The sequence below is a fragment of the Macaca fascicularis genome, chromosome 3 (assembly GCF_037993035.2).
Source record: "Macaca fascicularis isolate 582-1 chromosome 3, T2T-MFA8v1.1".
NCBI classification, from domain to species: domain Eukaryota; kingdom Metazoa; phylum Chordata; class Mammalia; order Primates; family Cercopithecidae; genus Macaca; species Macaca fascicularis.
The window spans coordinates 184691849-184714343 of NC_088377.1; the positions used below are offsets into that span (position 1 = coordinate 184691849).

General features: G+C 44.1%; 1 protein-coding gene and 2 long non-coding RNA genes across 13 annotated transcripts in view; 2 read left to right on the plus strand and 1 right to left on the minus strand.

The window, feature by feature from the left end:
* Positions 1-13092, minus strand: LOC123572169 (uncharacterized). The gene is made up of 3 exons (XR_010585203.2): positions 13022-13092; positions 2179-2262; positions 1-168 (listed from the first exon to the last, which is right to left on the minus strand). It is a non-coding gene; the product is annotated as an uncharacterized lncRNA (long non-coding RNA).
* LOC141409944 (uncharacterized) lies at positions 6526-9222 on the plus strand. Its single transcript, XR_012432953.1, has 2 exons — positions 6526-6760; positions 7202-9222. It is a non-coding gene; the product is annotated as an uncharacterized lncRNA (long non-coding RNA).
* Positions 11580-22495, plus strand: part of EPHB6 (EPH receptor B6) — a 17964-nt gene continuing 7048 nt past the window's right edge. For 2 of the 11 annotated variants that reach the window (XR_012432946.1, XM_015448178.3), the window contains exons 1-8: positions 11580-12020; positions 17662-17804; positions 18632-18748; positions 19361-19446; positions 19726-19927; positions 20216-20280; positions 20551-21319; positions 22047-22202. Coding sequence is in view for 8 of the 11 variants with exons in the window: in XM_015448178.3 (XP_015303664.1) it covers positions 19828-19927; positions 20216-20280; positions 20551-21319; positions 22047-22202 (1090 nt within the window). In the remaining 3 variants the exon portion in view is untranslated. Of the gene's footprint in view, positions 12021-17661; positions 17805-18123; positions 18749-19360; positions 19609-19723; positions 19928-20215; positions 20281-20550; positions 21320-22046; positions 22203-22495 lie in introns of those variants that run through there. The other 9 variants (XR_012432947.1, XM_005551005.4, XR_012432948.1 and 6 more) reach the window with 7 other exon arrangements.

Consider the following 22495-nt stretch of genomic DNA (forward strand, 5'->3'; position numbering starts at 1 on the left):
TACAATCATGATGGAAGTTTATTTCTTGCTCATGAAGGGTCCTAAATGGTTGTTCCTGGTTGACGGGAGTTGCCTCTCCAAGGAGTAATTCATAGACTAAGGAGTTTTTGTGATGATTGTTTCCATCTGTCATTTTAAAAATGTAACTTCTGAGATCCTTCTGCTCATCTATATCAAGTGAGTAAAAAGAAAACAAAACAAAGATAAAGCACACTTGTCTATTGAGCTGTTTGGTCTGGAAGTGACACAGGTTATCTGTGACTGCAAACACCAGGAGAACTAGTCACCTGAACCCCTGGAGATCGCTCTCTCTCTCTCTCTTTCTCTCTCTCTCTCTCTCTCTCTCTCTCGCTCTGTCTCTCTCTTTCTCCTCCCACGTCCTCCAGCTTTACTGTGTCTTTTGTATTGCCCCAGATCCTCCTCCCTCTGTCTCAGAGCCCATATGAAAACTTCCAAGTGACCCTCCAGGCAAAGCCATATTGTGATTTTGCTATCTTAGAAAAAGTGAACAGAGGTACATGATTATGACTAATTATGACAGATTATGACCGTTATCTAAACAAAGATAACTGAGGGTTATCTGAACCTTTTCCTTAAAAATGCATGCCTGTCTGTACTGAAAAAAGAAGTGAGCCTTACCCACCAGTGCTTTGTTCAGGAATCTTGTTTGCTTACACTTTTGCTTCCTTAATTGATTACAAAGAAAGTTGCCTTTTAATATCTCAAGGCAAAAATAATTGCTAATGGATTTTCCTACAAGACACCCGAGGAAGCACACATCAGGGTTCTACTTCAGGAAGAGTGACATTAATGACCATAGTACACCCTCTTGGCTGGTAGAAGAAGAGGCTGCGGAAACCCAGCTTAAGGCCACCAACCACTCTCGGGTTGTCAGCACTCACTCTGTCCCTACCAGAATTGCTGATGAAGCATGGAGACCTGAAGTAGCATAGCTGATAGCTGGATCTCCTTTGATCAGTAAATTTTACTGAGAAAAAAAGAGTGATCCCCTTTGACTGCCTTTACTTTTTTGACATAATGAAATACACACTAATTGCTATTTAAAAAATAATTAAACACAAAACCTTACAGACTCACCCCACCATTAGGTAAAGCAATTGAGTTCTGCCTAAGCAATTATACCCACGTTTACATGTGCAGGCCACACACACACACACATGCAAGCAAAGGTGAGTCAACCTGATGTAGTCCCTGGATTTAAAGGGCAATTTGAGAGCATTTTGCAGTACTTAAGCATGCACATTGGAATCTCCCTTGCCCCAAATGTTTTACCAACACATTTCCTCCAAATAAAACAAAATGAAATAAAACAACACTCCCCAAGGAGAACTTTCAAACCAGCTGCTAAGAGGAAAAAACCAACAACATTCGTTATCACTTTACACCAACTTCTACTGCTTGAATGTCTCACAAACCAGCTTATCTCTCTGCCAACTAGTCTCTTAGCAGTCTTTTTTTTTTTTTTTAATTATTCAATGGCATTTAGCAGATGGAGAAACTCTAGATCACAGAGAAAGGCTCAAATTATAATCATACACAAACTTATATGAGTTCCAATAAAAAGTTTTAAAGGCCCTAGTCACTTATTTATAAACATATGAAATTACTTGTTTCCATTTGGAAAAATAGACTGAGTGACATAACTGGAGAACACACTTATTACTAATAAAGCGGTGAAGCACAAGTAGACATTTGACACGTAATAAAACAACTTCAATATAATTAATGTAAACTACAGAAAGTTCCCATTTTTAGGAGTGTTGAATCCACCATCGCTACCACCGCCACCACCACCATTACCACTACCACTAAAAAAAATGTTTAAAAGATGTTTAACTGGAAGCAGAAGTGTTTTATAAAAAATGCTTACAGACTAAAATTTTGTCAGTACTCTTCTGAGTGTTCAGAGTTTAAAGCATTCACCAAGGAAGCTATTCTAAAATCTTAAATTGTCTAGTTTTAAATAAGAAAACAAAAATGAAAATAGGAGCAGACCTCATCCTCTTTTTCTTGTTGACCTCTTAGAACAGTCAGTTGCATACAAAGTTATTTCTAATTATAAGATACAAAAGTTCATAATATTTCCCACTCACTTGGCTTATTTGAAGTCTATTACAAGATATGTATTGATTCTCGTAGGAAACTTTGTTAACTTACCGTCGCTATTAGTCTTCAGAATGAATTACGTAAAATCAGAATGCATAGCTATGCCCCTTTGTAATCAGCTGCCTCGCTCGATTCCTACCAAATTCAAATTAAAGAAAATAATGGCTTTTGGAGACCATTAGGAATAATTAACCTTTTTACAATCCATAATTTGATCGTGAATAATTATGTAACAATAGAATAATGAGACTTATTTCTCTATCTGTGTTTTTGTGTGGCCTAGTTATGCCACATTTGCCAAATTATATTTTTAAATGACCTATTAAAATTATTCAACTCTATAAACGTAAGAGCTGGAAAAGATTTAGATAATTGCAATGGATGTGTTACTCAAGGTTGTATTTTATTTTCCTTTCTTATTACTAAAAATATTAATTCAATAAAAATGTTTTATACTGAATTATTTCAATGGGTTAGATACTATTAGTAGATAAGTAAGCAAATCTGACTTGGAAATCATTATGGAACATCAGTCCTGGAGAGGAGAAAGACAATTGTCAGAAACCACACAAATAAATACAGATTTACAATTAGAAACATGATGAGAGAAAAAACAGTCTTCTGTGAATGAGCGTGATTTCCAAAGTTTTCCCTGAAACAGCAACCTGTGAACTAAAAGATTTTTTTATTGTGGTAAAATATACATGACTTAATATTTATCATTTTAACCACCATTCACTGACATTAAATATATTCACAGTGTTCTACAACCATTGCCACCGTCTACACCCCAAATTTTTTCAGCATCCTTAACAAAAATAACTCCTCCTTCTGCCCCTGGTATCTTCTATCTATTTTCTATCACTACAGATTTGCCTGCTCTTGCTACCTCATCACTACAGCCTGAATGTTTGGGTCCCCTGAAGTTTTGTATTTAATAATATTTTTATATTTTGAAAAATATATTTTATTTTATTATATATTATATAATAGTTATTATATATATTATTATATACAATATATATTATATATATACAATATATATATTATATACAATATAATAATATATATAATACAAAGTATAATATTATATATTATATATATTATATAATAGTCATATATTTTTTAAATATAGTGGCTATTATATCCTAGGAGGCATAGAGTGGTACCCCATGATTTTAATTTTCATTTCATTAATGATACTGAGCATCTTTTTACATACTTATTGGACTGTATATCTGCTTTGCAAAAATGTCTATTAAAGTTTTTGACCACTTTTGAATTACTTTGTGTTTTGTTGTTGAGTTTTAGGAATTCATTGTATAGTCTGGATATTAGTTCCTTAGCAGATATATAATTTGAAATTATTTTCTCCTATTTGTTAGATCGTGTTTCTGCTTTCTTAATAATATCCTTTGATGCACAAAAGTTTTTTAAATTTTGATGATGTTCAACATATCTACTTTTTGTTTTGTGGCATTTGCTTTTGGTATGATATTCATTAAATTGTTGCTAAATCCAATCTATTGAGGATTTTTCCTAATGCTTTCTTCTAAGAGTTATAGTTTTAGCTCTAAAGTTCAGGTTTTTTGATCCATTTTGAGTTCATTTTTGTATATGCTATAAAGTAAGGGTCAAACTTTGATCTTTTGCATGTGGATATCCAGTTTTCCCTGGAAAAGATTTGTTGAAAAGATTGTCCTTTGCCACTGAAGTCTTGGCACACTTGTAGAAAATCAATTGACCGTGTATGTGAAGGTTTACTTCTGGGCTGATAGCTGATGTTTTAAGGATGGACCAGAGTTAAATTAGTCTGGCATTTAAAGTCTCTTTGGGGTAATTCTGAGTTACTCAATTTACTCTGGTTTTCCAGCAGAATATAATATAGGGTGACACTAAATCCATTCTTCTTTCTTGTCGTGCAACCAGTGTGAGTCGTAAATATGCCAGTTTTTTTTTTTTTTTTTCTGGTATCCAACTGGTCATGATGATTCAGAAAAGCACAACTCCCAAGGCCAACCCATTAATTCTCATAAATAGTACAGAACAAAGTTGCAAGGAAGAAGAACCTAATTATCTAACAATTAGTGAAGCCCACCTCACCCACAATAAGATTAGTAATTTAGGCTATAATCAAGAGCAGTATAACTTCTTCCCGGCAATTAAAAGATTTGTGGCAGGAGAAGGGAAGGGGAGTTGGAGTCGTCGGTGGGGATTTAATGACAATTAACAGGGGAAATTTCTGTAATTTACACTAATTATATTTTAGATTTTTATTATCTATCAAATATCTCTTCTTCATTAATTTACTTTGAAGGAAGGAATATATCCAGTTAAGGAACTTACTGTATTTTCTAACATGAAAATAAATAATTTCATGTCTTCACTTAAAGTGATTAAAATTTTATGCCTATTTTTTGTTGAATTTGAATATGAGTATACCATGATTTTAAAAATCGTGTCCCACTTTCAAACTGCATCTTCTTAGATTTATAATAAATAAAAAGTGGGCTCATTTCCAGGTTATATACCTTTTCGTGATTGCTGCTTTAGCTACACAAAGACTCAGATGAAGATAGAAATTATTGCTTGTAAGAGGCTAATCAATTTTATAGACAAGTCAACATCATCTTCCTGTCTCTCCTTGGATTGTGAAGGTGCAGGTAAGAGGAGGAGAAGAGAAAAGGTGGGAAACAGTGTAGGGATGGCAATTCCCTCCCTCCAATTACATGTGTACGTATGTTTATTTAAACTCCATGATTTAAATATTTCAAGATTATACATTTAATTTTAACAGCATTCATTTGTACTGTCGCTGATGGTTGCATTGCTATTTGAAAAGTGAAATGGTCCAGTGTCCCCAAAATATTGTGTCTTTTTATATAAGACACAAAAAATTGTGTTTTCTTTTACATAAATGTTTCTAGAAATGCAATAGACAACAGTTTATTTATGTATATTATGAAATGGGAGAGAGATTTTTTGCCACATGAAGAAATTCCATGATGTACTTATTCCAATGACTTACCATAGAAATTATTCTGGAATATTATGCTTATTAAGACCTTGTACTTGGTTTGACATCTGTCACTTTAATTATGTTTTCTATATTTTAAAGCTTTCTTGTTATCTTTTATCTATTTTGCTTTTGGATGAAGGAACCATGTCCATTTGCTTTTATCTTTTATCCATGACTTGTGAGGTCAACACCCTATTTTAAAGATAATATTTCATGATTATCTTGGAACATTAAAATTCTTTTACCTAATTATGTCTGCAATAACTATTGACTTCCTCTGATGGATGTCAAGGAATTTTTCACTGATGACATCCCTGTCTTTGCTATTTCTCTTTTATATTTTGCATTATGTCAACCTGGATATTTAAAATATTCTTTTAAAAGCAGACTTTCTTACTACACTTAAATATGATATTTTACTTTCGTCGTCATAATTACGCTCAATTACTTAATTTTCCTCTTACTATTGATTCATGATTTGCAAGTTTGTATTTTGTTTTGTGTTTTATTTATCCTACAATTTTAGATAGTTTAAATGATTATAACCACTTTTTCTCAATCACAACTTCCCTAATGAAGAATGCAATTGCTTATTCATCTCTTAATTGTTCAGAGCACATTTTGTAATGCATCTTGCTGGAAAACAGACTTGAGTGGCAAATTTTCTAAGAATTGCAGATTTTCTTGCCTTTTGAAAATAATTAGCCTTTGGCTAAAGATCTAATGTTTGAGTCTGTATCTATTAGAGATGTGTGAAGTTGCAAGTAACACAAATTGCAATCACAGGTGTTTATTTTCCTCATACAACAAGAAGTCTAGAGGTATATTGTCGCTAGCCTTGGCTCAGATGCCAAAACGGTGCTGGAGCTCCAGTCCTAATGTCTGTGGTAGGCAGAATATTGGTCCCAAAGATGTCCACATCCTAATCACTGGGACCTGTTAATAACGCTCATTTACATAGCAAAGGAAAATGAAGGTTGCTAATCAGTTAACCTTGAGATGGGGAGATTACCCTGGATTATCCCGGCCAGCCGGACATAATCACAGAAGTTCTTAAAAGCGGAAGAAGAGGCCGGGTGCAATGGCTCACACCTGTAATCCCAGCACTTTGGGAGGCCAAGGCGGGCGGATCACGAGGTCAGGAGATCGAGACCATCCTGGCTAACACGGTGAAACCCCGTCTCCACTAAAAATACCAAAAATTAGCCGGGTGTGGTGGCGGGCGCCTGTAGTCCCAGCTATTCGGGAGGCTGAAGCAGGAGAATGGCGTGAACCCAGGAGGCAGAGCTTGCTGTGAGCCGAGATCGCGCCACTGCACTCCAGCCTGGGCGACGCAGTGAGACTTCGTCTCAAAAAAAAAAAAAAAAAAAAAAACCGGAAGAAGAGAGTGAGAGGAACAGCAGCAGAAGGACTTAGCCGATGTTGCTGGATTTGAAGATAAAGGAGAAGACCTCAAACTAAGGAATACGGTGGCTTCCAAGAACCACACTGGGAAAAGCTAGGAAACAGACCCTCCTTAGTGACTCCAAAAGGAACACAGCCCTACCAGCACATGGATTTTAGCCCACGGAGGTCCACCTCTGACTTCTGGCCTTTGGAACTGTAAGATAATAAGTAAGTGTTGTTTTCAGCCACTAAGATTTTTTCTGGTATTGATAGACAAACAATACAATGTTCATGTTTATTTCAAAGCAAGACAAAGGAGAAAGGGCCGTGCCAGGGAATTTGATTATTGCCGGGAATTCTAAATTTAAGTTTAGAATTCCCTGGCTAATTTTCATATTTTTAGTAGAGACAGGGTTTCACCATGTTGGCCAGGCTGGTCTCGAACTCCTGAATTCAGGTGATCTACCCACCTCAGCTTCCCAAAGTGCTGGGATTACAGGCATGAGCCACCACACCCCGCCTGTTACGTTTTTCTTCCCCCGCCCCCATCCCTTGTTATCTCAACCTTTTAATATAGCTTCCACATCTGCTTTTAACTCATTAAGAATATAAAGTGAAGACTTTTTCTTTGAACTCTTACATCTTCATTCCTTTTCTACTTTGTTTCAGATTTTTAAAAGATCTCAAGTGTTGTCGTTGCTGTTTATTGATTCTTGTTGTTGACTAATTCCGCTTTGTTGGTAGTGCCTTAAGTTCTGATGGGATAGATTCTCAGAATCCATTTGAATGTAGAGAGAGACGTATACCAAAGACAAGAGAATATGGGAACCAGGAAATGTGTCAGCCACATCTACAAGTAGAAGGCAGATCTTGTAGAAATGCAGGCCACCCTTGCAGTTTAGGAAATGCAAATGTTTTCAGAGAACACTATCTGGAGGCGGAGCTCCGGAAATAGACTGCATTCTACTGGAAGACCCGACCAGGGGGCCATCTGCTCCACGTCATAGATCATCCCATCTCCTATATGCACCTGAATGGAAAAGACACAAACCAGGAAAGGAGCAGAGAATGGTGTGGAGTGTTGATCACTTCTGCTCTGCATCTGAGGACTGCCCAAAATCTTATTAAAATCTAGAATGTTTTCAAGTCCTATTGTCTGTATGGGTAACTGCAAAGGATTTATTTTTCTTTTGGGATCGTGTCACGGTTATTTTAGAAAGAAGACACTCCTGGCATTTCCCTTCACTCCACTAACTTCCTGGGAACCATCTTTGAGCATTAAACCGATGTAAAGACAATGGTCTGGAGGAAAATACCAGCAAGTATATCCTATAAAAAGGAGATGGAAATCTTTGTTGATTGCAGGGAAAAATGTAGATTACTGTGATCATTTTGTCTCATTTGTGGCAGAGGCTGCTGGTTCCCTGGCTAATACTCTTTCTTTCTTCCTCTCTTATGTTTAACAGCTTTAATTTTATTTTGTGCAGCATGTATTTTGCAGGTTTCAAGCAGGTAGGGGTGGTCATGTGACACTGTCCTGGCCAGTAAGACATATGAAGTCACTGAATGGATCTTCCAGAAAGGTTCTGTGAACAGTGCTAACTCAGCTGGATGTAGCACTTTAATCCTGTTCCCTTCTTTTTCTTGCCTGAAATTTGGAGACCTTGTAGTTGGAGCTCTGGCTAAAATGTTGACAATCTGAGAACAAGCCCTCATCCTAAAGTTGGAGTCTTGTTGACTTGGGGCCTTTGTAGTATTTCTGTGTTATCTAATTTGTTTAAACCACTGTTGTACAACTTTTCTGTTACATATAGCTGAAGTCAACCCCTAACTGAGAGAAGAGCCATCCTCTTTGTCTTGGAGGCACTCATATCTCTGAATACCTTTTTATTATTGCATGGTTATGGTAATATCAAAGTGTAAGACTATGATGGGTAAACTTTAATGCCACCATGAAGGGTATCCATTACCCTTGGTCTACAAATCAGTTGCAATCTAGGTTTCACTTTCAAACAAACCAGTAACATAGGAGAATTTTTGAACACCCTAGAAGTTTCTGAACAGAAAACAATAAAAGCTTTAGTTGTACAAATGGGCATTTAATACTTCCATTGGTAAAGTGTTTGCAGACTAGACTCCAGCTTTTAGGAAGTACAACTGCACCTGGAGGCCACAAAGCCTCAAGACAGTTCAGTGAAGGGCCTGAGCCCTGTGAGGTCATGCATCGGGAGCTATAACTAATGTTTTGGAATAAGAGATCAGGGACTCAGGAGACTCCTTTATGGCTTTTTACTAGAATTTTTATCAGTGAAATTACTTGTAAAGCTCTTTGTTTATGACAACATCAGCTTACATTAGCTGTTCTAAGGGGAAATAAGGAAGAAGAAAATTGCACATCCTAGGGGAGCGAGAAAAGCCCAAGAAGGAGGCAAAAACTCAGAAAAAAATGAGGCAGAACCAATCTAGGAGCCTTTCTATCTCACCTGGAGTTTTCTACGCAGCAGTTCCTTTTGGCTCCAAATTTACATAATAGATTGTGTGTGCTGGAAATGATGAATTCTATGAGCCACAAACTTTTTAGGTCCTGCCCATTAGCACAGAACGTCAAAATATATACATATATGTGTGTGTGTGTATATATATATACACACACACACATATATATACACACACACACAGAGAGAAAGAAACAGGGTCTCACTCTGTTGTCCAGGCTGGAGTGCAGTAGGACAATCTTGGCTCCCTGCAACCTCCGCCTCCCAGGTTCAAGCGATTCTCCCACGTTGGCCACCTGAGTATCTGGGACTATAGGCGCGCATCACCACGCCTGGCTAATTTTTGTATTGTTTGGTAGAGATGAGGTTTCACCATGTTGGCCAGGCTGGTCTCAAACTCCTGACTTCAAGTGATCCTCTCGCCTCAGCCTCCCAAAGTGCTGGGATTACAGGCATCAGCCACCATGCCCAGCCACATAGAAAAAGTTTAAATATTATTTTTTATTGATTCATTCTATAACACTTCCAAGCACCTGGAGTGTCCCAGGCACCAAACAAATTATAGCAAAAAACTTACATTAAACTTTAAAAAGGAATTCATTACTTTGCTTTTTAATAGCTGCAGGTTGCAGCATACTTTAACAAGGCATTCTATGCTGTCCACCTACCATTAAAACTTGCTTTGATAAGATATAGGTATTTAGGATGCAAAGCTGACTAATCACAAATTTAAATCTCTTTGCTTCCTGAGTACAACGACACTTCCTTTGAAAACTAGATGCCTCTCAAATTTTATTAACAAGACAAATATAACTAATTACATAAGCCTTGAGCAGCAGAAACTTCATTTCATATTATAGTCACCTAATATGAGGTATATCATGCAATAGAAAAGAATGCAGGTATTTTTACTGTATGTCAATACAAGACATGTTGCAAATTACTACAGGAATTTCTGGGTTTTATAAAGTAACAACTACGGTTTGGTTTTGTCCATATTTTTATTTTAACATAATCTAGTTATGTGTCTTTTTTTTAAGTTTTCAATATAACCATAGATGTCTAGCCATCGGGCATGTTAATGTATGAGTCACATAATTCCACGTACAATGCAAATTCCGTTTCTTTGCAGAAGTCTTTGAAAGTCTTGGAGATAACTAATCAGAAAATGAAGGAAGCCCTCCACCACTGAGTTTCAGGGCAAAGGGAAGAAACAAGATAAAGCAGAACGTCAGTACAAGTGGAATTATTAATGACGTTCAAATGCAGAAGCATTAAATAATATCAGGCTTATTTATTGACTCCTGATACTAAGAGTGAACAACCCCCTGGCAAAGTGGGAACTTGTTCGGTAGCCTTTATCTTTCTATCACTTATTCAGTCAATTCATTAAAGCCTGTTTGTCTCTCCCAGGTGACTCTTACTGAGTTTCATTGTTTTGTTTATTGTGTTTGTTGGCTCATAGATCTCTTTCACAATTTTCTTCGGCTTCTGAATGCTCTTTAAGTACCACTTTTGATCAGCCCATTTGCAGCTAGTGCTTTAATAAGCATGTCTTTGAATAAATCAAAGAAGCAGGAGAGCAAGATGGGACAGGGCGATACGGGGAGAAAAGGGGGCAAAGGGAATTGCACCGGGTGCTTGTGTTCCCTGGAAAAACCAGCAGGTGGTAGCAACACTTCGTGGGAAAGCCCCAGCCCAGCTCTGTAGGACCCAAACAATAGACCCCAAATTCCCGTCCTCGGCTAGAGAAGGGGTTAGAGATGGGCGGAAACATTTTTCCTCGTGGCGCCCCCACGGTTCCTCAACCCTGCCTCCAGGCGCCAGCTGAGAGCACCTTGCACCGCCCCTCCTCACCGCAGGGAGTTCTCTCCGGAGCGCGGGCGAGGGAGGAGGCACCCAGAGGTGCAGCGACTTGCCCAAGCCATGTCAGAGCCAGGCACACAGCAGCACTTCCCCTTTTCAACCCGACTGCCCGGCCCCTTGGGGAGGGTGGATGGAGGGAGGTTCGACTCAGAAGCCCCAACGTTGACCAAGATTCAGACACGAAAAGAGAGAATAGTTCCAGGCTAGCACAGCGACGCGTTCATACCCAGACGCCCCCCTCTCCCGCTGCCTGAGCTCCCCCCACCACCGCCAGTACTCTCCCAGATTTCTCAGTTTGTCTTTCCCTCCACCCCCTGCTTTTCCTTCCTTCTCTCTTGCTCAGCTCACGCCCACCTTAGTTCAAAGCTGAGTAGGAGCCCCACTGTTTTAGTTCCTAGAGTTAAAGCCGAAGAGGAGGGAGGCGCGAGGGGGTGTGTGCGGGGCTCTGCCCTGCCCTGAACTGTTACGGTCCGGCAGTTGCGCTTCGCTCCGCGGGTGTCCGACCCGAGCCCGAGCCTGAGCCCGGGGGCTTTACAGACAGCCTCTTCCCTTCCCACTTCCTGCAGGCGCCCCACGCGTGCGATCCTCCTGGCCCAGACCCGCGGGAGGAGTCCGCCCCCTTCCCGGCGCACAGGCGGGGCCCCGGGCGCGCCCCGCGTCTCCCCCGCGCGCCTGGGCGGAGGAGCGGGCGCCGCGCACTCATCGCCTAGGCCGGGAGGGCGGGCTCGGCTCCCCGGAAGAGGGGAGTGGGAAGGCGGCCAAAGGAGCAGAAGGGGCGGGCCGGGCCGGCCTGGGAGGCGACGAGGAGGGGGCGGGCCGGGCTGCGCTCGCTCCAGCCGCGGCTCTAGAGCAGCGGGCGGCGCGGGACCCGGGACCCAGCTTGGCGACGGCGATCGCGACGCGGGCCCCCAGGGTCTCCCGGTGCCCCACCTCTGGAGTAGCCCCTGCCGCCGGCCTCAGGTCCACCCCGGAATCCCAGGGACTCGCGGAGCCGAACAGACTCGCCGGGTGCAGCGGGGTCCCCGGACTGGAGAAGACGCGGGTGGCACCGTGCGAGCTCGAGGAGCCCCGCTGCACTGCGAGGCCTCGGGGGGCGCAGACCTGCAGAGACTGCGGCCAACGGGAAGGTGAGCCCGCGGGGGTTAGCAGACGGGGTTGTGGGATTCGGGGACAGTATGCTTGGGGACAGATGAATTAAGATTTGCAAGAGTAGAGGGGCTCCCCAGCCCCTAGGTGGCTTCCTGGGGGAGTACTGAGGATCCTTCCTCAAGGCCAGTGTGGGGTTCATGAAGGGTGAGGAAATGGTCAGCCTGACTGCTCCCCTCTCACTCCACTCTGACCAGGCATCATTGACACCCCATTACCCTTGCTGTTAGGACCCCCCAGTTGCGTTCCCAGACATTGTCCTCTGGCTCTGGCTTGGGAGTTCTAATCTGGGAGGGTCCTCGCAGAGACTAAGCTCCAAGCTTGGAACAGGATTGCTACCCCTCTGACTCCAGTGGCATCACTACAATCCCCTTGGAGCTGGGAGGAGTCAGGAGGCTGACCACACACCTGTCCCCTGCTCCCCACTCCCAGCCCCATGACCACAGTTAAGCCTTGGAGGTGGAAGGAATGCTTGGTTCCTGCTGCCCAGCCATCACCCCCAACGTGCAACCAAAGTCTATTGCGTGCTCCTGCCCCAGCTCCACCCTCGCTCTGCTCCCTCCATCTGGGTGCTTGGCCCTGCTTGCCCCACACCCCCACCCACCGATCTTGGCCGTCTGGCACTCTCTCTCCTCCCATCCCTGGGGGAGCTGGCATGGACCCAGCATAGCAATGTTGTAATGTCCCTGGCAGTGCCCATGGATCGGAGCGGCTGGGCCTGTTCCCAATCAGTTAACCCAGGTCCTCCACCCGCGGGGGGAACTTGACTGAGGCTCTAGGAGGGAAGATGCTGGTCCTGAGCTGAGAGACTAGTGGGAGGGAGCTGTGTGGGGCTGTTAGTAGACCACAGAAGCTGCCCAAGTAATGGAGCATTGGAGCATTGAGGCTTCTGAGTGCTGCTCAGTGGGGCCACTTGGCTTTTTCAGGGCAATGGGCCTTTTTTCTCAAAGGAAGATTAGGGTGGGGGTGCCTACGTACTTACCTGGTGGCCTCAGAAGGAGGACTTGTTCGGAGTCTGTTACTCCATTCAGGGTGCAAGAAGATGGCTGGCAAATGACGCTGAGTTACCAGAATGCTGGGCAGCAACAGGCTGGGATGGGCTGAGCGTGGGAAAGGCAGGATCCTCCTTCCGGGACGGCTGTTCTGCTATCACCCTGTCCTGAGCCTGGGCCTTTGACCCTGAGTTCCCACCCCACTCCCCACTCTAGGTGAAGGAGGGTGGCAGGTTCTGGAGGGTTTGGGAAGCCTCAGGTTTCCCTTTCTTTACCCACCCCCCACCCCGCCCCCCCCCCCCGCCCCGCCCATCTCCAGGTGTTTCTGCAGAAGCACCTCCTGGGGCCAAGAGCAACTCACAGCCAGACTGAGGGTAGAGCAGGGCCCAAGGTGAGGAACAAGAGCCCATAGAACCACTCCGGAACCAGCACTGATGTGCATCTTCTGTCACAGGAAAGCAACAACCCTCCTCTACACAGACGGCATCTGCTCCCGCCCACCTCACCTCATACACATTTCCTTACACACTCCGCCAGGTAGACACATCTTCAGGCACTGCTGACGCAGGTGCTACTCCTGGCACTCAGGGGCTTTCTTCCACAACCTTCCACTTACTCATCTCTCAGGCACATTTGCCTCCTGCCCCAACACCCTCCCTTATGCTCTTTTCCAGAGCCACGCATGTCCCCGTCAGTGCACAGAGTGGCTCATTCTAAGTGGCTGTCTGGCTAGACCTAGACACTGCCTGCATCTTAAAAGCCTCCCCCAGCTCCACAGCCTGGGAGTGGGAGGCACGTTTGTCTGAGTCACAGTGCTCTGGGGTACATTCTGAGGGGCTGGAGGCCTCCAGGGACACAGGACTGTCCTCTGCTAGGTAATCTCCAAATTGGCTTCTGCAGCCAGGGAAGCAGGGGGTAGAAGGGCCGGAGGACAGCCACCTCCTCACTGTCTGTCCTGGATGCCTCCATAAAGCCTGATGATGGGATCCTTCTCAAGGCAGGAGGCCAGAGCACGAAGAGATCTCCAAGGTGGAGATTAAAGGATAGAGGCTTCAGCATTAAACTGAGCAAGGATTATACTGGAATTTCCTGGGCGTTTAACAGCTGTGAAGCAGGATGGGGGACAGGGCCTGTGGTACTGACCCCTCCCACACAGACTTGGTGGCTCACAGGTGTAAGGACCAGCCCAGCAACCACACCAGACATAAAACCTCGAGCCCCTTTGCCCTCGAGACTGTTCTGCCCCTACTGGACTCTGCAGCCTGCTTTGTCTCACTAAATTGTTCCTGTCTGGGCTCGCTTTGGGGCCATGCCCTTTACTATGTGTTCCCAGCGGAAAGTCCCCTGGGTTCCCCTCTGTCCCTTCATAGCCTCATCCCTTTGCTTGACATCGTCGAAGAGAAGCATGCGTGATGTCAGCAGTGGGACACTTTGAACTTCTTGGGAGAGAAGCTTAAAGACTAGCCAGAGATAACAATTATTTTGCTTTTCTTGTTGGTATTATTTCACTCATTCATTCTCAGCTCCTACTGTATCTCCACCTCTACCTTCTTCTTATAGATGAACATTTCTGAATATTTTGAAACATAGAAGGAAAAAGGGTGGGGAGTGAATAAAATGTAAACATATGCTTATTTGTCTAGGTTTTACAAATATTTTTCTTTTTTGTTTAGATTTTAATTATGAGATTTTACTTTAATTATAAAAATAAGGTATGCTTACTGTAACAAGAAAAATAATTGAATTATGTATAAGACAAAATTATTGCCCCCACCTACAATCCTTCATTTCTACCTCCCACAGTAACCCATTTTAATGGCCTAATATGTCTTCTGCTTACCTTCCTCCAAGCTTATTTGGCTTACATTATTTAATCTTTAAAAATTCACTTTGTGGATTGAGGTACACAAACTATATTAAGTAAGCTTGATTTGCTCATGAAAGTATCATATTTAGCATTTAATTGGAGCATGGTTAATTTTTAAAATTCTTACCGATTTACCAATGTAATTTACTTTTAAATCTTTCTTTTCTTTTCTTTGAGACAGAGTCTCACTCTGTCGCCCAGGCGGGAGTGCAGTGGCGCCATCTCAGCTCACTGCAACCTCCGCCTCTCGGGTTCACGCCATTCTCCTGCCTCAGCCTCCCCAGCAACTGGGACTACAGGTGCACGCCACCATGCCCGGCTAATTTTTTTGTTGTTGTTGTATTTTTAGTAGAGACGGAGTTTCACCATGTTAGCCAGGATGGTTTCGATCTCCTCACCTTGTGATCCACCCGCCTCGGCCTCCCAAAGTGAAATCCTTCATTTTTATAGCAACATAACTCATAAACTATGCTTTGTAAGCTATGATTCCACAAATCTTTAATTTTTGCCAGTTTCTGAAAACAAAACACAACCTTGATACCTAAGAAATTGTCTTATTTTTGTAAACCAAAGAGATGTAGCAGGTTTGTGGATCTATTGTCTCCACTGTATCAAAAAGATATTAAGTGATATATCTATAAAAGAAGCTGAGAAAATATTATTAAGTCATAGACTGAAATTTTTGTTACCTGAAACTTTGTCTCATCAGTCTCATTTTCTCCACCATTATTTTATATTCACATTTCTGCTGCTTCTGGTTTTATATTTTTAAAACCTTATACACATCTGAAATGTGAATGTTTTTCTAAAGGAGATAGGTTCTTTTGCACATTCTTGTGTTAGAGAGTTTCTAAATACTGACCAGTTCCTTTTGTAAGTTGGAGGAGAGAGGATTCTCAAGCAGGCTGTGAGATAGGAGCAAGGGGCCTCTACTTGCAGAGGCTGCTTCCCATCTCTGTGGCAGGAGAGATGTACTGGCCTGTTCCTGGGATGCTCTCCTGGACCAAATGCAGAAGATGCTCCATGCCCACAACCATTGAAGACACTTTGAAAAATCAAGTTCTGAGTCCTGCTTACTTAGCATTCCAGGCATGTGGAGCAGCCGTGTTCTTGTCACTTATGTTTCTGCCTTTGAAATTGGCTTCAAAAGAATCTGCAGTGGTATGAATTTGCTGACAGCAATTTATTCCATATCTTAATAAAGCTTCCTTTTTCTTTATTTGGATTCCTGCGACAGGGACACACCCATATTCTTTTTATATATTAAAATTAAAAGTCTTGAATGTATCTGGTTTGTTCGATAAGCAAGAACTCACCTAACTTCCTAGTCTGACTCAGCAACAATTTTTTTTTTTCTGAAAAAATGTATTTATAACCTTCAGTCTTCTGGATCTGAATCTAAAAGAGGTCCTCATCAAACATTAGAAGTATCCTACTGGGTACTTTAAGATCCTCAACCATTTCTTTTTGATGACTATCTTTGTTCTTAGTAAAATTTCAAAAAATTGCTGAAGTGGCATCCACAGGCAGTGTCTCCATTTTTCTTCTTTGCTTTATGCTGTTTCTTGATGGCAGAAGCTGAGCGGCCTTAACATGCATGTTTCATAATTGCTTTTGCTCTTTTTTGGATCTTCGGGAGGGAGGCCAGCTTCGTGTTGTCATTACGAGGCATGCAAAGGCTATGCAAGCACGCCCTATTGCAACCACAAGTGACTGTGTTCCTTGTAGTTCGGGTCATCAAAGCAAGTATCTTGCTATTCATCTTCCAAAGTGTTCCATATTGGACAGCTGATATTATCTGCAGCGCATCTTTTCTATCGTGCTTGGCTGTCTTTCAAAATAATTCATTGACATATTTCCAAAATATTTATTGTTCTTTCTTCATGATTATTTGTCTAGTTGTAAGCTTGAGAAGACACAGGGCTTACTATTTCTTCTTTGTACAGATTACAGAATCCATCCATGTTCTGAGTGAAAGAAAGAGACTATTTTAAAGAATAACTTCTGGGCAAATGGTAAAATAGCCTTCATTGTTTAAAAACCTGCTGCTGGCGTTTTCTTTCCCTGTTAACAGTATTTCTTAGGACTCCGTGACTCTGGTTTGCTTCAGTGTGTCAAGCACGTCTCCAAATTAAGCCATTGAGAGTTTGGGGGGATGCACTTAAAACATAAATTACTTTAGGATATTTATTAAACAGCCATTGGTGATGGTGCCAAGGCTACAGAATTTAATAGCTATGCATACTTTTTACTTCATGATCTCCCTGTTCCTCTCCAAAGCATTTATTTCATCTGTGAAGGACCCTAGTAGCATTTCAGACATTTTTGCAAAGAACATTACTTAAGAGCAGTTTGCCATATGGAAATGCTCCTTGTCTCCATAGGCTATAAATTGAACTCTCTATTTCACAAATACGGTTGAAGATGTATAAAAGGTGAGTTTCAGGGGCTAGTTGGCAGGTGCCTACTCTACATCAGCCCACACATATGTAGAAATGGTGTCTCTCCATGATAACTTCATGGAGAGCACAGCCCACAGTACCAGAAAAAAATTAGTAGGAATCAAATTACAATTTTCATATTCGTCACAATTAAAGTTTCATAGTTTGATTTTAGTTTTATGATAGTTTTCAACAATCCCAAGGCCATATATATCCAGGAAAAACAAATTACAACTTCTCTTCTAATTGACTTTTTTTTTTTCCTCTCAGTTCTATGTCTTTTGAGCAATCTGGGCAACATGTCTCTTTTTTTTCTTCACAGAAATAAAGGGATAATAGTGCTCTAGTCCACCCAATTCACAGACTTCTGAGACTCAGACACGAGGAGAGATAGAGAACCACCAATCTCTAGATCAACAAGCAAAGGAGGTGCCAAGGCTGTTTGTCTTCATTGTGACACTGGAGGTAGCTATTCCTTCCGTTCATTTGCTCGTGAGCTTAGTGGTGTGCCTTCTGAAGGCACAGGAGGGTTTTATAGAAGAGGTAGCTTACAACACAGTTCTGAGAAGGCATTATGAAGGTATGAGCACTATTTTGATTAACTTTACTAAACAGTTATTATCCTATAGTTTTAAATAAAATTTTAATGATTTAGTTGAAATAATAATACACAGGCAAGAGTTTCAGAATGCAAAAATTTAAACGGATGCAATTAAAGAGAATACAATGAAAGTAAGCCTCTCTTGCGCTGGGTCTCAGTCCACTTCCTTTGCCTTTTTCACAGGTTTTGGATGCTCTTCCATAGATATCCTTCCATACATATGTATGTGTATATATCCTTCTTAACAAAGGAGAGCTTACTTTGCACTGTTCTCCACCGTCCCACTTTCACTTGGAAACAATTTTCATATCAGTGCATAAGCAGTTGCCCACATTTCTTTCTAAGGATGTACCATAATTTTTAACCATCTTCCAATTGATGGACACTTAGTTTACAGCCTTTTCTCTTATAAACAATTTACAATTAATGTCTTTGTTCAAACATCTGCGCAAACCCATACATGTGTACAGTACCTGAAGGACACATTCTTACAGTGTAGCTGCTAGGAAGATATTACCCAATTGTCCTCCCAAGAGAATATTCCAATTTGGACTCAAGCAGAGTATGTACAAGAGAACCTATTTCCCGCACCTTCTCCAACATGGTAAAAATGGTGTCTTAGGCAACTGTGGCTGCCATAAAAGTGTAATATCCAAGTAGCTTATACACAATAGAAATATCTTTCTCACAGTCTGGATGCTGGGAAGTCCAAGATCAGGGTGCCAGCATGGTCAGTTCCTGGCGAAGCCTCTCTTCTAGGTTTCAGACTGCGCTCTTCTTTGTTGTGTCCTCGAATGGCAGAAGAAGGGTGAGAAAGCCCTTTGGGGTCTCTTTCATCTGGGCACTAATCTCATGATTAGTGAGGGCTCCACCCTCACGACCTAATTACCTCCCAAAGGCCCCACCTCCTAATACCATCACCTTGGGAGTTAGGATTTCAACATATGAATGGGGGTGGGGGCACAAATATTCCTTCTATAACAAATGGCCTGTTGCTGTGGTTTTAACATGATTTCCTTTAAATGTGAGCAAACAAGAAGCATCTTTTCATATGTTAAAGCCATAGGGTTATTCTTCTGTAAGCTCTAGGAAAACATGCACCCCTTGGGGCACGAGGATCTTTGTTCACAAAGTGTATGCCAGACCTCCTTAGCTCTGCCCCTCCCTGCACCGTCTCATTTATCAGAGTGAATCTTCATGCCTGTGTTCTTTCTGCATTTATTCTGGTCCCTTCCCTCCCATCATACCCCACAGCCATCTTCCTGTGTCCCTCCCGCTTCACTGCTTCACTGAAATTTCTAGAGTATCCAGGTCCATTGGGGGTGGGGCAGTGTTGTGAGGATTCAATTCATGTGTCCATAGGATGGAGCAGCTTCTTAACCAGCTGCCTTTAATGAAAATATTCTAACTTCCAATACAGGGTGGCTGTTGGAGGAAGGGAGGAGAGTAAATGAAGAGAAAGAACTGGAATAACCCCTTACAGGAAGAAAAAAAAAAAAAAAAAAGGTAAGATTGACCCAGAAACACCCTCTGCTCCACTTCTAGGAGGGAGAGCTGTGAGAAATGAACACAGACGGGGTCGCACAGGGAGTAGGCATGAACACTCCAAGATGGCCAAATTTGCACAGGCTCAGGAGAGGCAGTACGCAACCTGGCTTCTGTCCCATGGTGGGTGCTGGGGCGATTTGAGAGCTGTAGGAGGAGACACAACTTTTGGAGCCTGGGCTGTATATGAAGAAACGCTTTCCTCCCATCTGCCTCTTCTGGTCTTGTGTGTCTCCTCAGGAACAAGCTTAGCTGTACACGCTGAGAGTCTTGCAAAAGCTGCAGCCCCACCCAGGAGCAGGGTGGTGGCTGGGGCGATGGTGGACGCCCTGAAGATGCCCCATGGCTACTGAAGGGGCTGCTCAGTTAGTGAACAGAGTGGCGGGCATGGTTTGTAGCCTATGGGTGCTGCTCCTGGTGTCTTCAGTTCTGGCTCTGGAAGGTAAGAGGGAGGGGAGACAGGAGAAACCCGACCTGCCCTAGAGACCCAGTGCAAGGGGGAAGTGGGAAAGATTCAGAAAAGGTAGATAAGAGTGAAGACATCAATAAACGGAAAGGCATGGTGAGGATAATGAAGACCCACATCAGATTTGTCAGAGAAAGGACCCTGACGGACAGCGGTGCTCCTGCTGGCAAAGACATGGGCCCGGGCGGGGCATTCTTTTAGAGTACGGGCTGGCAGTGCTGGCTGGAGGCTTGGCCACTGTGTGCCCCTCTTATTTCTGGGCAGAGGTATTGCTGGACACCACCGGAGAGACATCTGAGATTGGCTGGCTCACCTACCCACCAGGGGGGGTGAGTGCCACTCTCATTCTGAACCTGAATCCCTTGTCCCTGCCCCTCCCTGTTCCCTGAAGAGTGGAATTCATGAAGGAAACCCTGGGTGAGGATTATGGGAAAAGGATCCCTCCCTCTAGAGCACCAAGATTTCAAGATATCCCCTATCTGCTTTACTTGTCATTAATTTTAAGTCCCATTGGAATAGATATGTCACCTTCCCTATACCCTCTGCCTAGCCTTGCTTAAGCCGGGAGCCTCTAAAGCTTCTCCTGCCCCTTCCTGCAGTGGGATGAGGTGAGTGTTCTGGACGACCAGCGACGCCTGACTCGGACCTTTGAGGCATGTCATGTGGCAGGGGCCCCTCCAGGCACCGGGCAGGACAATTGGTTGCAGACACACTTTGTGGAGCGGCGCGGGGCCCAGAGGGCACACATTCGACTCCACTTCTCTGTGCGGGCGTGCTCCAGCCTGGGCGTGAGCGGCGGCACCTGCCGGGAGACCTTCACCCTTTACTACCGCCAGGCTGAGGAGCCCGACAGCCCCGAGAGCGTTTCCTCCTGGCACCTCAAACGCTGGACCAAGGTGGACACAATTGCAGCAGACGAGAGCTTTCCCTCCTCCTCCTCTTCTTCCTCTGCAGCGTGGGCTGTGGGACCCCACGGGGCTGGGCAGCGGGCTGGACTGCAGCTGAACGTCAAAGAGCGGAGCTTTGGGCCTCTCACCCAACGTGGCTTCTACGTGGCCTTCCAGGACACGGGGGCCTGCCTGGCCCTGGTAGCTGTCAGGCTCTTCTCCTACACCTGCCCTGCCGTGCTCCGATCCTTTGCCTCCTTTCCAGAGACGCAGGCCAGTGGGGCTGGGGGGGCCTCCCTGGTGGCAGCTGTGGGCACCTGTGTGGCTCATGCAGAGCCAGAGGAGGATGGAGTAGGGGGCCAGGCAGGAGGCAGCCCCCCGAGGCTGCACTGCAACGGGGAGGGCAAGTGGATGGTAGCTGTCGGGGGCTGCCTGTGCCAGCCTGGACACCAACCAGCACGAGGAGACAAGGCCTGCCAAGGTGAGACCCTACTCCTCTTGCACTTGCCTGACACCTCCCACCCACCCGCAGCCTTTGGGCTCCTCTTCTGAACACCCCAAAATTCATTTCATCTGCAAAAGTCAGGAATAAGCCATCTTAGGAAAGGACCCCTATTTTCCCTAATTTTATTTCTTAAAGCACTCAAACTTGCTATCACCCACTCATCTGAAATTTCTGGAATCTTCTGGAGCCTTTCACGGCAATTGCCTTCTCCTAAGTCTCCAGGCCTGAGAAGTGATGGAGACCAAAAGGAGTTTAGCTCCAGCTCCAGGGTTACTATGGAATGGAATCCTTTAGTTCCCATTCGCCCTTCTGTTGGGAGGCTCCCTGCCTCGCGGGGCCAGGTGACAGGGACACAGGTAGAGGAAGGCAGTGGATGGCAGCTAGGGAGAATGACTGCAGCAGCAGGCCTCCGCAGAGGGAGCTTATGCAATAAGCCAGGAACACCCACATCTGGCACTGGGCCTGTCTGTAGCCCCCACGGCACCTCACTTTCTCCATCCATGGAAATGCAATTCTGTCCCAGCAAATGGCAGAGGAAATCTCTGCCTGAGGGAAGACAGGGTGGGGTTCAGTCTTGGAAGAAAAGGAGAACCAGCTCTGGGGAAGAGAAGGCTGCGAGGATAACTGCCTGCTGTGTGTTGGAAGCTCAGGGTGGGTGGACAGAGCGAGTGTGACGCCCCTACTCTCTTCTCTGCCTCCTCAGCCTGCCCACGGGGGCTCTATAAGGCTTCTGCTGGGAATGTTCCCTGCTCACCATGCCCTGCCCGCAGCCACGCTCCCAATCCAGCAGCCCCAGTTTGCCCCTGCCTGGAGGGCTTCTACCGGGCCAGTTCCGACCCACCAGAGGCCCCCTGCACTGGTGAGTTCCTCACCCAGCCCTGCAATGGGAAAGAGACTGGGAGAGGGGCCAGAAGTTCGGGGAGCAGGCAACACTGGGGGATCTTTGCATTTGGAGTGACTTGTTTTTCCCCTGTTTTCTTGGCTTCCTCCCCTCCCTGTCCCCCCTCTTTTCTCTCCCTGACCCATTCTCCCCTGGGCCCACATCCTGCCTTTCTGGGCTACCACCACCCCATGCTCTTCTGTCTCCTCCCCTCTGGGCCACCCACCCTCCCCTGGCTCCTTCCTTCCTCAATCACCCCCCATGACTCCTGC